Genomic DNA, 14,322 nt, shown 5'->3' on the forward strand with positions numbered 1-14,322 from the left:
CATGATCTTTTGAACTATGCTCAGAGCTTTTTGAATTCCCTTATTCTTGAGGCTGGAGAATTTCCCTGAGTCAGGCTATTCACCTTTCACATAGTCAAAGCTGTGATTCTTGTTTTTAGTCTGGGGCAGCATCTGCTTGTTGTTGTTATACCGCTGTAACAGTCGTTTGCAACTGAATCATCTTGTCCACACCAGAAAACCTTCTTGAAAATGATAGCTGCAGTGCAAAGAGAGGGTGGTGTCCAACAGTCTGCAGATGCAGCCATCGGCTTAGTACTCTTCTATTTAAATTCTTCAGAACTGAGCTACATTTTGCTGAGTTTCGATAGAAAATCTACTGGGGACTTCACCTGGGCGAGCCCCTAGATATGCTGGCACATTAAAATTTGCTACAATGAGAGGAGGATGAAGCCTGCAACCCCTCTCAAAAGCTATCTGGTGCTACTCTTGGTGATCCAAAGCATCATATCTTAACTACATGTTATACACAGCTGTATGCAACTTTCTACCAGTATTTTTAAACGTCCTCATGAGTTTTGCAAGCTGGATCCGGCAACCCAGCCCCCCATCTCTCATGGGGGGCTAGTGGAGGGAGGCAGTAGGGCTGGCAACCCTGATATAATGTGTATTTCAGTTCTTAGTACAAATCTCACAGTGGTTCACTTCTTTATGTGAGATGGGGCTCCAGGAGTATGCCAGAACTGTGTTCTACCAGTCTTCTGAAGCTATTTAGAGCACAATTTAAATGCTTGCTTTAGTCCTGAAAACCTTTAGTGGCTTCAGTCCAACATGCCATATCTGTCCCACTGAATCTCTTAAGATCAACAAGTAGCAGCTTGTTACTTGAGGGGAGCAGAGTGAAATTAATATGCCAACACCTTGACAAATTCACAGGTTAATTGCTACAGGTTTCAAGAGAGGAATAACCTCGAAAGCTATAATTTTTTGCATAGCTGAAATTTGAAAAGACGCATGCTTTTTTAAAAAAACCACCCGGAATAATCTGTTGGCGAGAGGGCTCACAATTCAACATATATCTTTCATAGCTGAGGAAATAGGCAGCAAGAGAGGAATCAATGAAATCACCTGTCGATGGATCTCTGGAAGCCAAGCAGGAAGCAGCCTCTGTAAATCTAGTGGCCTTCCCCAACTGAAAAAACAAACACAGACCCATGTATTTGAACAGCCAGCCGGCAGACAGCTTCCCTTGCAGTAGTGTCCTTGTTTTGGCCTAAATTTGAAACTTCACATTTGACAGAGAAAAAAATGGTTGTCGTAAGGCCTGTGACATGTGGAGAAATACTTAGGGACCTTCTGTAAATACAAGAATTCTGTCCTGTTCGAAGTCCATCAGTTCATAGTATCAGCGAGGAGTTCTGAAAAATCCAAAAGGTTTACATAAATCCTAAATCATATCCCAAGAGTGATGTCACTTAGATACCTCAGCAAGAACTTTAATTTGAAAAGTATTTGTAAGCCCCGCTGATTCCACCTACGTGGAACTTGTTTAGGATTGCTCTCTAAAGCTTTCCCTCTGTGATTTCGTTCATGGGAGTAAATTTTAATTGGCAAGTGAAAAGTTTTAGGCACGTTTTTAAAAAGTAAACAGAGATAAAGCATTGGTAATTTACATTGTGTCATCGAGCCAGTGTGATGTAGTGGTTAAGAGCAGGTGGATTCTAATCTGGATAACCAGGTTTGATTCCCCATTCCTCCACCTGAGTGGCGGAGGCTTATCTGGTGAACCAGATTTGTTTCCCCACTCCTACATTCCTGTTGGGTGACCTTGGGCTAGTCATAATTCTTCAGCACTCTCTCAGCCCCACCTACATCACAAGATGTCTGTTACAGGGAGAGGAAGGAAAAGGAACTTGTGAGCCACCTTGAGTCTCCTTACAGGAGGTTTGGTATAAATCCAAACTCTTCTTCTTGTTCTTTCTGTGTATTTGTTCTAACATTCAACATTGCTTACTTCTATATTGTTGTGCTTCCCTGTGAATCATGAAGTAGAAATTCATGTTTTCTATTAGACCACTATTCTGCTAGGCCAAGATTACCAAGTTAAACTCTCGCTGACAATAAACTAATGTCTTACAATTTTCATTCTGTCTGATGAACAATATATCAAATGGTTCATGTGTCCCAGTTTTGTTATTTTGATCACCGAGTTGCTTTGTGATCATCTAGGGACGACTGGATGTGTGTTGTTCATTGCATTAGTTTGGCTCTGTGCAAAGAACGGGCATCTGTGGAGTTAGGTTTCAAGGTCCTTCAGAAAAATGCAAACAAGTAGAATATCATATCCTCTCTTCATGGGTTTCATTGACATTTTTAATTTTAAACTCATTGCCCTTGTTGCCATCAGTAGTTAGGTCTTAAAGTCCCTTGGTGCAGAAATTGTCTTAAAGTGTAAATTGGAAATTTCATTACTGTAGGTATATAAGAGTCTTATTTGGCTAAAATGGGGAGCTTTATATTTATTGGAAAATGTGTATTTCTACAGCTGTGCACCTGATGGAATGGTTCTATCTATTAAGGGCGGGAATAGAGAGACTCAATATTTTCCTTACTTCCTGTTTCCTTTTCTAGAATTCAATCCGCCACAACCTCTCGTTGCACAGCAAGTTTATTAGAGTGCAGAATGAAGGAACCGGAAAAAGCTCCTGGTGGATGCTCAACCCAGAAGGCGGCAAAAGCGGCAAGTCTCCCAGGAGAAGGGCTGCGTCCATGGATAACAGTGCCAAGTTTGCAAAAAGCAGAGGCCGAGCTGCAAAGAAAAAAACAGCCCTTCAGACTGCTCAAGATGGAAATGGGGACAGTCCAGGCACCCAGTTCTCCAAATGGCCTGCAAGTCCCAGCTCTCACAGCAACGACGACTTTGATAACAACTGGAGTACATTTAGACCTCGAACCAGTTCTAACGCTAGTACGATCAGTGGGAGACTTTCTCCAATCCTGCCAGAGCAAGATGACCTCGGAGAAGGGGACGTGCACTCCATGGTCTATCCTCCACCAGCGACCAAAATGGCGTCAACTCTGCCCAGCCTTTCTGAGATGAGCAGTTCAGAAACCATGGAGAACCTGCTGGATAACCTCAACCTTTTATCGCCGAACACGTCCTTGGCTCGATCGACCCAGTCCCCTCCCACGACCATGATGCAGCAACCACCGGGCTATTCGTATACTCCACCCAACACAAATATAAGTTCACCGAATGCCGACTACAGGAAATACAGCTATGGACAGACTGGCATGAACACGCTGTCTCAAATGCCGATGCAAACCATTCAGGACAATAAATCGAGCTACGGACCCATCAGCCAATATAACTGTCCTGTCGGTCTGCTGAAGGAGTTGCTGACTTCTGATTCACCGCCACACAATGATATCTTGGCATCTGTGGACACTCGTGTCTCCCAAGGCAGTGGCCGAGGGCTGGGACCAAACGTGTTAATGGCTTCTAACTCAGCAATTACACCGTACGGCAGCCAGCAGAATCATAACAAAATTGCGTCCCCCAGTACCCACCCCCACCATGCACATGTCCAGCCAACATCAGCCGTCAATAGCCATGCTTTGTCTCTCACAGTCAGCACCACGTCTCATGCATCAAGCTTAAATCGTTCGTCCGCAGTGAAAACGTCTGTGCAAGTGCCTATGAGCCACCCAATGCAGATGAACAGCATAAACCCTTACACCACTGTGAACAGCTGTAATGGCTATGGAAGAGTGGGAATTGTATCCTTCCATCAGGAGAAGCTCCCCAGTGACTTAGACGACATGTTGATCGAAAGACTGGACTGCGATATGGAATCAATAATTCGTAATGAGCTCATGGATGGGGAAACATTAGATTTTAACTTTGACAATGTGTTGCCTAACCAAGGTTTGTCACATGGTGTAAAGACAACAACACACAGCTGGGTGCCTGGATAAAACTGGAAGGTCAGTTTTCCATATTTTATTACTTTTGGGTATGTTGCTGCCTGTTCCTCCCCCAAAGAGGGTGCTTCTGTTAAGTAAAATGGGACAAATGACTTCTTTGAGACCCAATGTGGTGTAATGATGAAAAGTGGTAGAACTGGGTTTAATTCGCTTCCACTCCATGTGAAACTGCTGGGTGACTTTGAGCCGGTCACAGTTCTCTCAGAGTTCTCAGCTCACACGAGAGGCAGGCAGGGGCAAACTGAATGCTTCTTGCCTTTAAACTCGAAGGGGTCACTGTAAGTCAGCCATGACTTTACAACGCGGACATAAGTGCTTGTCAAATCCAGCTACTGGAAATGTTGAACTTTGATAGGAAAGTGGACTCTGAGAGTGAGTGAGTGAGTGAGTGAGAGAGAGAGAGAGAGAGAGAGAGAACACGAAGGTATTTCTCAGTGACAATCATAAGCAAGTGCAATTCCATGTTTTGTTTCTATTGTTAGGCAGCAAGATTGTTAAGAGTTAGTGGGAAAGGCTGGAACGGCAGCTTTGCTAAATGAATAGGCTTTGAAGAGGGACAGAGATGAAAATGTTGGCTCACGACAGGTATGCTGGTAGCAAGCTCAAGACAACAGTACAGTGAAGGATTTGGGATCTTCATTTGAAATAGAAAGTTTTTGTTCTTACTTGAGTTGCCAGGACAATAATCTAGAGCAGCACAGTAGAATAGGAGCTGTTAGATCAGTGATTCCCAACTAGGATTCCGTGGTACCCTGGGGTGCCATGAGCATGTCACAGGGCTACCGCAGCAATGCTAACAGCCCTCCTCACTTTTGCAGTGTTTCCCATCGGCGCCAGCAAGGACATGGAGCTGGCCCAGAGGGCAGGGCCTGCCACAAGGTCAGCAGCCACTTCCTGCCCCCCCCCCCCCCAGTGCTTCCCTTCACCCTGGGAGGGTAAGGTGGGCGGGTGGCAAGCAGGGGCACTGGGGAGGGGGGGAGGGGGGATGGCAGGGGTACCGTGAGATATGAAGAGTGAGGTCAAGGGTACTGTGACATCAAAAAGGTTGGGAAACACTGTGCTAGATGTCAAGCTGGAGTTGCCGGTAGTATCAGAATGTTATTTCCTTGCCTGAGATTCAACATGGGGTCATTGGGCCATATTATGCACGCCAGCCAAAAGCAGAACAGCCACTTTGATTAGCAATTACTATCTCTCCCTTTATGAAAAAGAGCCATCATCATCATCATCATCCTCATCCTCACCATCCTCATCCTGCCCTTCTCAACTAAAACCAGGCTCAGGGTGGCCAACAGTATAAAATTATTGCAATTAAAAAAATAATTCATATACAAAATAATTCATATACAATGAAAACATTAAATTATTAATAAACAATGAGGCCTGATCAGGATCACAGGTGATGGTTTGATTTCTGATTTGTACTCAGCATGGGGAGTTATAAGATGTTAATAGATGAGAAAGTGGGGGGGAAGGAGTGGGGGGGAAAGAGAGGAGATATGAAGGGATGGTGGAAGGGGAGGCCAGCTAAAAGAACCATTGCTGTCTTCAACTTGTAAGCCTGGCGGAATATCTCCGTCTTGTCGCCCTGAGGAGCTGTGGAAGGTCCTACAGAGCCCTGGTCTCACTTGACAGACAGTTCTACCAGGCTGGGGCCAGGGGAAAAAGGCGTGGCCCCGATTGAGGAGAGTCAAATAAATTTTGGTCCAGGGACCACCAAGACTGTCATTTCCAGAACACAGTGTTCTTGGTGGGCATAACAGCAGAGTAGACTACCCGGCCTGGGTTAAATATTTGGATTCCAATATTTACCATTGTTGACTGCTGTTCGTTCTGACTTTTTAAAATTACAAAAATTAGATGGTTGTGTATATGTTGTGTGCAATTATATGTGGTAAAACTACCATCAAGTTAACGGCTGAGCATTTTGCATCACACCCACATTTGGAAGGGGCCTAAGGCAACAGCTGTCTTGTTACCATGCCAAAGCTGACAGTCCTGAAGAGGGCATCGAACAGTCATCAGATGAAAAATGATCATGCGAAAAAATGATCCGGGTGTGGTAGTTAATGTGTTCCACTTTTTTTTTTAAACTGTTGCATAAAATCCACATTTTTTTTTGGATTGTAGATTAATAATTGTTAAGAGAAGTGGAAAACTTTCTTTTTTCTTCACTTAAATCTGAGAGACACATTGTAGTAAACAGGATCCTGAAGTGACTAACTACACAATGTGCAATAAATTAGCCACTTTGTGTTATTGACCTCAACCATCCACTAAAAAGATTGAGAAGCTTTACAATATATTCTTCAATATGCATTTGCAGGCATTTGCTACTGGCTTGAATGGGTAAAAAATTGGATCTTTGATTTTTGATTCTCTTACAGTATAGCTCTAAACTAATTTGCACTGAAGTCGGTGGGCTTAGCAGGATGTAGGTCGCACTGTTAACTAACCGGATGTTGTAACATTCTGTCTTGCATTCTGAATATTTTCCTTCTGTTGTTCTAGATTACAGTTTGAAGTGCCTGAGAGATCTCTGACTACAGGAACTGAGCAAGAGAGTCCAAAGATGTCCTTCAACCTCTGTATATTCTTTGTAGTTTTTTTTCTCTTGTCAGACTTGGCAGCAGATAGATTTCTTTTTTGTTGCAAAGGATGTGTGCCAGATACTTATAGGTCATTTGCTGCTGTAGGTAAGGAATGTGCCATTGGAAGTATGTTTACTTGGACGTGCCAAACTCTCACTACAGTGTCAAAGGAGAAAGAACATGTTTTTTCATCATGTTTGGTGATGACGTACAGTGCAAGCTGTAGAAGCAACACGTTTTAAAAGAAGAATCTGAGAGAAAGTAAAAACTTTAATACTATGGTAGTTTTAAACCTTGACTCGCCGCTGATCCAATTGTTTGTTCATCTGCTGAACTCATGGGGACCTGTGGACAGCTCTGTTAACTGCCTCAAGTGTATTAATATTGCTTTACATTTCATACAAAAAAGCATCATTGTATGTGACTTGACCAAAGTCATTGGTCACTCAGACTTTTCACCTCCAAGAGCAGATTGAAAACTATTGTATTTGTTCCTGGTTATACATTTATTCGTTGGGGCTAACTTCCAGATCATTTAACTTTATTCATCAACTTGAATTTTTTTTTTTTGTAATACGCATATTGATATTTTTCTTACATCTCTACTTTGTTATACGAGTTACTTAAAGTTTTTTTAATTCAAAAGGCCTAGCAACATTCCTAACATTTTATATACAGTATTTAAACTAGGACGGGGGGTTGGGGGGGAGAAGTTTATATTAGTACCCTGAAATATGTGTGCATTTCAAGGTAGGTAACATCTTTCCTTTGTCACAGGAGTTGATCTGTACATAGATTCAGAACATCTTATCATTATGAACACTGACTACCACCAAGTGTTCATTGTCGTATGGATTTCTGTCCAGTGCTTTGGAAATTCCTAAAGTTTGGTATCCCCAGTGTAGGGACTTCTCTATTTCATAATGTTGCCACGAATAATCTGTTTTTCGTTTTGCTTATTCTTAACCGTCTTGATGAGGACTATTGCCTCTCTCTTCCCTCCCTCCCCCGCTCCCCCACTGCTTCCAGCTTAGTTTAATGAAAATTCAGACAGTTAGAACTCGTTTTATGGTGGACCAAGTGCACTTTGCAGGAACAAACTGCAGTGACAAGCTGGGGAGACATCATTATTCATATGATTGGCTTTAGCCGATTTTTAATGGTCCTCACCTCTTCAGAATCTTACATTTACAAATAGTCCTAGCCTCTTGAAGAAGTTGATAAGAGTAGGTTTTTTAAGTGTCGGTAAATGATAGAGAATATATTGTGTTTTGTACTTGTTGGCTGCTTAGAATGCTATCTTCATTAAGGCCCCCACCCCCCCACCCCCCGTACTGTTCATATTTTCATATGGTGCATCCCACTGTTCATTGTATTGTCGAAGGCTTTCACGGCCGGATTCAACTGAGTTAGAGTTAGAGTTGAAATTCAGGACTGCCTTATCGTCTGGCCAGATTTTGTGGTTTCGCCTGCATTTGTGGCTGGCATTTGATGCCAGCCACAGATGCAGGCGAAACGTTAGGAACAAGATCTACCAGACCATGGCCACGCAGCCCGGAAAACCCACAACAACCACTGTTCATTGTTAGCCTCGTCATGATAGCAGAAAATCCCTCTTACTATATTATATATTCAGATAATGTTCTAATAATGCTGCCCAGCAATCAGGGGGGAAATGAAAGATGAATGAAGGGTATTGTTACGAAACAAAAATTGCGTGCCTGCTGATGAAACAAGCATTTTGCGTAGACCTTAATTTCTGTAGTACTTGAGTAAAAATTATTGTAAATGGTGGCTTTACAAAACGTGCAAGTTGTCTGACCAAGCAACCTTGTATTTTGCTCCCATCCCCCAACACCTCCTCTGTTGGTCTGTACTCTGTGAAAAAGTATGTTATACCATAGAACTGTTTGTATACTTGACATTTTAATATATTGTTTCTTCTGTATCATGTATTATTAATTGCATTAATGAGACCTCTGCCTTGATAAACTGACAAGTTCCTTAAAATGGCAAGCAAACGTCGTGCTGATGGATGCTAACAGGACAACAAGAATGTTCCTTAAAGAAGAGGAGGAAATATAAACGTGGACCATCTCTTTTAACTGTCTTAAGTTTGGACTTGTGTAACAACTTGGATGGGTGTTTATTGTTTGTTTTTTTAAAGATTTTAAGTTCACATTATGACATTTTCAGGCTTGTTAATTTATAACTAATTTTAAATGCGATTATATCTTCTTCTTTTTTTGTATTTTGTAATTACTATAAAAAGCATATTGTGGTTCTTGCAAGCAAAGAAATGTAACTCTGCATTAACTTTTATACGGACTTTTTGTATGGAAGATGTCGCTCTCTCCTTCTGCTTGACCAGCACTGTTGCCATACTGACATGGAAATACGTACTTCACATTTCATTTGGATGAACTTTAGGAATATGGTAGCATTTCATTGCCGTATCCTGCAGAGTATCGTTTAGATATGTGTTAAAAAAGTGCCTGATGTCCCCCCCCCCCAGCCTTAAAATAAGCCTTTGTATAAAGCCATAAATGTACATAAAATGCTTTAATTGTGTTGGGTTTTTTTTAATATGGTGACGTATATGCTGACAAAACATTCTGTTATTCTTTTTTATTATTATTTGAAATCATTGATATAATCAGGATAAAAATGTTCAGGATCCCAATTTATCAAAATCCTGGGAGAGTGCAATATAACTTAACTTCATCCGTTTGGTTGGGACAGTGGCCAGTAAGATTTATAAATGAGTATTTCAGGCTTGGGGAACTTGGGGCTTAATAATGGATGGCTCCCCGAAAGCTAAAAACAAAACCCATGTAATAATACCTCGTTTTAGGACCAACCAAGTTGACTTAAACCATTGTGTAAACTTTTAAAGTCAGCCAGTACTTAACCAGTGAGTCCATGAACAAACTGAGGCCCCTTCCGCACACGCAAAATAATGCGTTTTCAAACCACTTTCACAACTCTTTGCAAGTGGATTTTGCTATTCCGCACAGCTTCAAAGAGCACTGAAAGCAGTTTGATAGTGCATTATTCTGCATGTGCGGAATGAGCCTGAGATTTCAGACCACATCTCCCAGATGGGAGATGGAGCATTGTATGAGATTGTCCTTTTTCTTTCAGTGTTTTCCCCAATACGCCCCTTCTCTCTCCTTCCTAAGACAGGGAATATCTAAGCCAGTGGTTCTCAACCTTCCTAATGCCGCGACCCTTTAATACAGTTCCTCATGTTGTGGTGACCCCCAACCATAACATTTATCCATTTTACAGATGGAGAACACTGATGCAGAGAGTCTTAAGTGACCCCTGTGAAAGGGTCGTTCGACCCCCCAAAGGGGTCCCGACCCCCAGGTTGAGAACCACTGATCTAAGCCATTACACCTTTCAGGGGGCTTAAAAAGCTGTAACTCTGCTTGGGATTGCATTGTAAATAGCCGACTGGGAAACCTGTAGAATTCCAGATTGTACAACAGCCACATTATTATGCCACTGTGCATAACCTAAGTGGCACAATGTATTTAAGTGTGGTATTTTCATTTGTTCTCATTGTGCTTGGAAAACGAACTCACAAGTGACTCTTGTTGCTCTGTAGCTTTGAGTTAATGCAGTAATTTTGTAAACATTTCCCCTCATTCTGGATTCTGTCCATTATAGTCTTATGCCAGTGGTTGTATAGGAGTCCTTAGAAAATAAAGTTACATAGAAATACACATGGAATATCTGCCTAAACCCCCTGGGGACTTGCCAAACTTTAAAGAGTCTAATATATCGTATATACTCGTGTATAAGTTGCCCTGAATATAAGTCAAGACACCTTTTTACCACAAAAAAATGGGAAAACTTATTGACTCGAGTATAGGGTGGGAAATGCAGCAGCTACTGGTAAATTTCAAAACTAAAAATAGATATGGTTGGGCGCTATTTGGGGGTCTCTACCACTGACTATCATTTCACCAATCCCAAGGTCTCTGCTACCGACCTCTCCATCCTGCAGCTTGTCCAGCTCACCCAGGTCAACTGGCTGTCACCCGCTGAGAGCCACCTGCCGCTGAGCAGAAGGCAGAGGCAGAGAAAGTGGCTGAAAGGGGGAAGGCAGAGAAGAAGGCAGAGGAGAGCAAAGCAGAGAAGGAGGCAGAGAAAGGGGCTGGAAGAAGGCAGAGGAGAGCAAAGCAGAGAAGGAGGCAGAGAAAGCGGCTGGAAGAAGGCAGAGGAGAGCGAAGCAGAGAAGGAGGCAGAGAAAGCGGCTGGAAGAAGGCAGAGGAGAGCGAAGCAGAGAAGGAGGCTGAAAGGGGGGAGGCAGAGAAGAAGGCAGAGGAGAGCAAAGCAGAGAAGGAGGCAGAGAAAGCGGCTGGAAGAAGGCAGAGGAGAGCAAAGCAGAGAAGGAGGCAGAGAAAGCGGCTGGAAGAAGGCAGAGGAGAGCAAAGCAGAGAAGGAGGCAGAGAAAGCGGCTGGAAGAAGGCAGAGGAGAGCGAAGCAGAGAAGGAGGCTGAAAGGGGGGAGGCAGAGAAGAAGGCAGAGGAGAGTGAAGACGGGAGGGGGGAACATCACACAAGAATTAAGTGGGACCCTCACTCGTGCATAAGTTGAGGGGGGCTTTTCAGCACAAAAATGGTAGACATAAACTTGTGTATAAGGTAAATGAAGAGACCAGTAAAATACCCTTTCCCCCTCCCAGGCAATGGATGCAATCTTTCAAACCCATGTTACAAATACAAGTCAATGGGCCTGAGAAATCTTGCACCAAAACAACAAATGGGAGACACAGTTTTTCCTTGGTAGGCAACTTTGTTTGGAGGGCCAGGTTTAATAGAGGGTCCTGTACAGTCCTGGCACATCCCACCACCCCTACTATAAACCAAGGACAGCCAGTTCTGGGGGAAATGGTGCTGCTGCTACTCTGTGTTCCTTGCTATTCTACATAACTAAATAGAAGCAGAGCTGCGTCTCCCAACATCAGCGTCACCTGAACTGTCTGTTCAAAGCAGTAAACATTGCTGCAATAATAATAAATGGCAGGGAGCTGATTTTGAGCCTAGTGAAGCTTGGCCTGGGAAGAATTGTACTGAGCTTGTTGGAAAAGTCTAGCTAATGCTAAGTAATCCATCCTCGATTCAGTAGCTTTTGAAATGTTTCAAGACACATTCTTCAGCTTACATGCATGAAATGTTGTAAGCACTGATAAGACTTTGTTAATAAGGTTGTGATGAAGAGAGATATAGCTATTGTTTGTAGCCAAATTTTAGCTCTAATGCTAGCGTGGGGAAGAATATCCCCCTATTAAACTTGCTTTTAAAAGCATCCTCATTTTTTTAAATACAGGAAGCACACGTCCAAGGCCTGCATCAACTAAGATGGCTCAACTAAGACTTTATCTGAAGACCCATCCTGCTTGCTGTCACAGGAATAGATACTGACTGTTATGGGTTTTCCAGGCTGTGTGGCCATTGTCTGGCACTTTCAGCTCCTAACTCTTTGCTCACATCTATGGCTGGCATCTTCAGAGGTATGTCACACAGCCCAGAAAACCCACAAGAGGCCGTGGATGCCAGCCATGAAAGCCTTCGTCAATACAAATAGATGGTACCTTTAAAAATCTATCTATTTTGGAGAACTATAAAGAGCTTGCACATAATATAATATGGGGGGAACAACGACAAAGAAGCAGCAACTGCTGTAGATACTACAACTTGAGCTAACAACAGCTGTTGCCATCTTCTCTGTCTTTTGTTAGCTACCCGTTACCAACTATAGATTCTACAAAGCATTCATAGTTCACCTGTCTTAAAATGGTTTGTGAGCTAGCACAGCTATAATATAATCTAGTGGCTAGCCTTGACTTCCTCCTGCCTCTTCCAAAATGATTATTTGAAACTAGGTTTCCTCCTTAGTACCAGTCTTCATGTATGCCCCTGTGATAAGAGATTTCACCCATATTAGTGATTTGGGAATGCGGTAGGAAAGTCTTGTGGAAAATATTTTGTTGAATACTTGTATACTTGCCTTTCTCCCAAGCACATTAGAACTTCAGTTACAATGCTATTAAAACAATCAATTTTTTTTAAAAAAAACCTTTAATTTAAAACAATACGCTGTAAATTTATATGTAAAACATTTTTATGCTTCCTTTCCCCCTGATCAGGATCTCAAGCAGTGTACATCAAAACATTTGAATACTTAAAAACATACCGAATCGGGGAGGGTGTCAATAACCATTACTGAGGTTATGCTAAGTGAGACAAAAAAGTCTTCACCCCCTGGCAGAAGACAGTAGATGGAGACTGAAGAATCTCCCTGATGAAAGAGTTCCAAAGATTGGCAGCCCTGATTGAGAATGCACTTTCTTGAGTCGCTGCCTGTCTAGCCTCAAATAGCGGTGGCAACTGAAGCACAGCCTCCAAAGATGACGAGTGAGAGACAGTGGTCTTTAAGAGACATATGAGAGACAGTGGTCTTTAAGGTATGTAGGTCCCAGACCATGCAGAGCTTTAAAAGAAAAGTTGGTTTTTAAACCCCGCTTTTCTCTACCTTTAAAGAGTATGGCGCCTGAGTCAAATGACCCCCTATCCCCTCCAAGATAACGCCATTCACCTGCTGAATTAAGGATGGCAGATAACCAATTTTCAGATTCAGAATTTCCCCCTCACACAGGAGCCACTACATTTTGTCTGGATTATGTTTCAGATTGTTAGCCCATTTTAACGAGCATTTAAACCCCAGATAATGCAGTACACTGAAACCATTCTGAAAACGGATTCAAGCACAACTTATGTGTGCTCAGGAGAAAAGATGTGCACAGGTTTTATGGAACTGAAAAGGCAACAATGAATGGAAATGGTGGCATTGCACTGTGGGGGCGAGGGAGACCTTGCTGCCAGAGGTCCGCTGTTATTTTGTTAAGGTCAGGAAGTGTGTTAAAGCAGGAGGGAAGAGAAACCATCAGGCACTAACAATACAAAAGTCACTACATGTAGGAAAAGGTTGCTCTCTTCACCCTGCCCTCCCAGACAAACCATATCTGCATCAAACTGTTAGCAGTCTAAAGTCAAATTACTGAATTAGTTTAAATAACTGAAACTGTCCCCTGTCCCACTGCCAAGTCACAGTGCTCAGTGCTGGCAGAAGCAGAGCTGTCCCTTTGCCAGCGTGGTGTAGTGGTTAAGAGCAGATGGATTCTAATCTGGAGTACTGGGTTTGATTCCCCACTCCTCCACTTGAGTGGCAGAGGCTTATCTGATAAACCAGATGTGTTTCCCCACTCCCACGTTCCTGCTGGGTGACCCTGGGCTAGTCACAGTTCTTCAGAACTTTCTCAGCCCCAATTACCTCACAAGGTGCCTGTTGTGGGGAGAGGAAGGGAAAGGAGCTTGTAAACCACCTTGAGTCTTCTTACAAGAGAGAAAGGTGGAGTTTATATCCAAGCTCCTCCTCCTCCTCCTCCTCCTCCTCCTCCTCCTCCTCCTCCTCCTCTTCTTCTTCTTCTTCTTCTTCTTCTTCTTCTTCTTCTTCTTCTTCTTCAACTGCAGAAATAATCTCAATCCAGAGCATCTCTATGCCCCCTTTGCCTTCCATGCTATAGTTCTCCTACCTCTTCCTGAGAACATTTTCCTTAAGCTCTGTCTTAATCTGCCCTTCCATCAGCTTCCATGGCTTCACTCAGCTGCCTCTCCTGGCATCTTTCTTTAGCTATTCCCTTCTCCCTAGCTTGCCTGCCTTCTGGGTTTCTCTCCCAGTCAGCTTTCTTGTCCTTACTCTGCTTCTCCTTCCA

General features: G+C 42.9%; 1 protein-coding gene across 1 annotated transcript in view; it reads left to right on the forward strand.

Annotated features, from left to right (window-relative positions):
* Nucleotides 1–7,941, forward strand: part of FOXO1 (forkhead box O1) — a 51,049-nt gene extending 43,108 nt beyond the window's left edge. Inside the window, exons 2-3 of the mRNA XM_048499639.1 lie at nt 2,590–3,945; nt 6,457–7,941. Of these exons, the coding sequence (XP_048355596.1) occupies nt 2,590–3,936 (1,347 nt within the window). The 3' untranslated portion in view covers nt 3,937–3,945; nt 6,457–7,941. The remainder of the gene's footprint in view (nt 1–2,589; nt 3,946–6,456) is intronic.
* The last annotated feature ends 6,381 nt before the right edge of the window (nt 7,942–14,322 follow it).

Source organism: Sphaerodactylus townsendi, linkage group LG01 (assembly GCF_021028975.2).
Source record: "Sphaerodactylus townsendi isolate TG3544 linkage group LG01, MPM_Stown_v2.3, whole genome shotgun sequence".
In the NCBI taxonomy this organism is placed as follows: domain Eukaryota; kingdom Metazoa; phylum Chordata; class Lepidosauria; order Squamata; family Sphaerodactylidae; genus Sphaerodactylus; species Sphaerodactylus townsendi.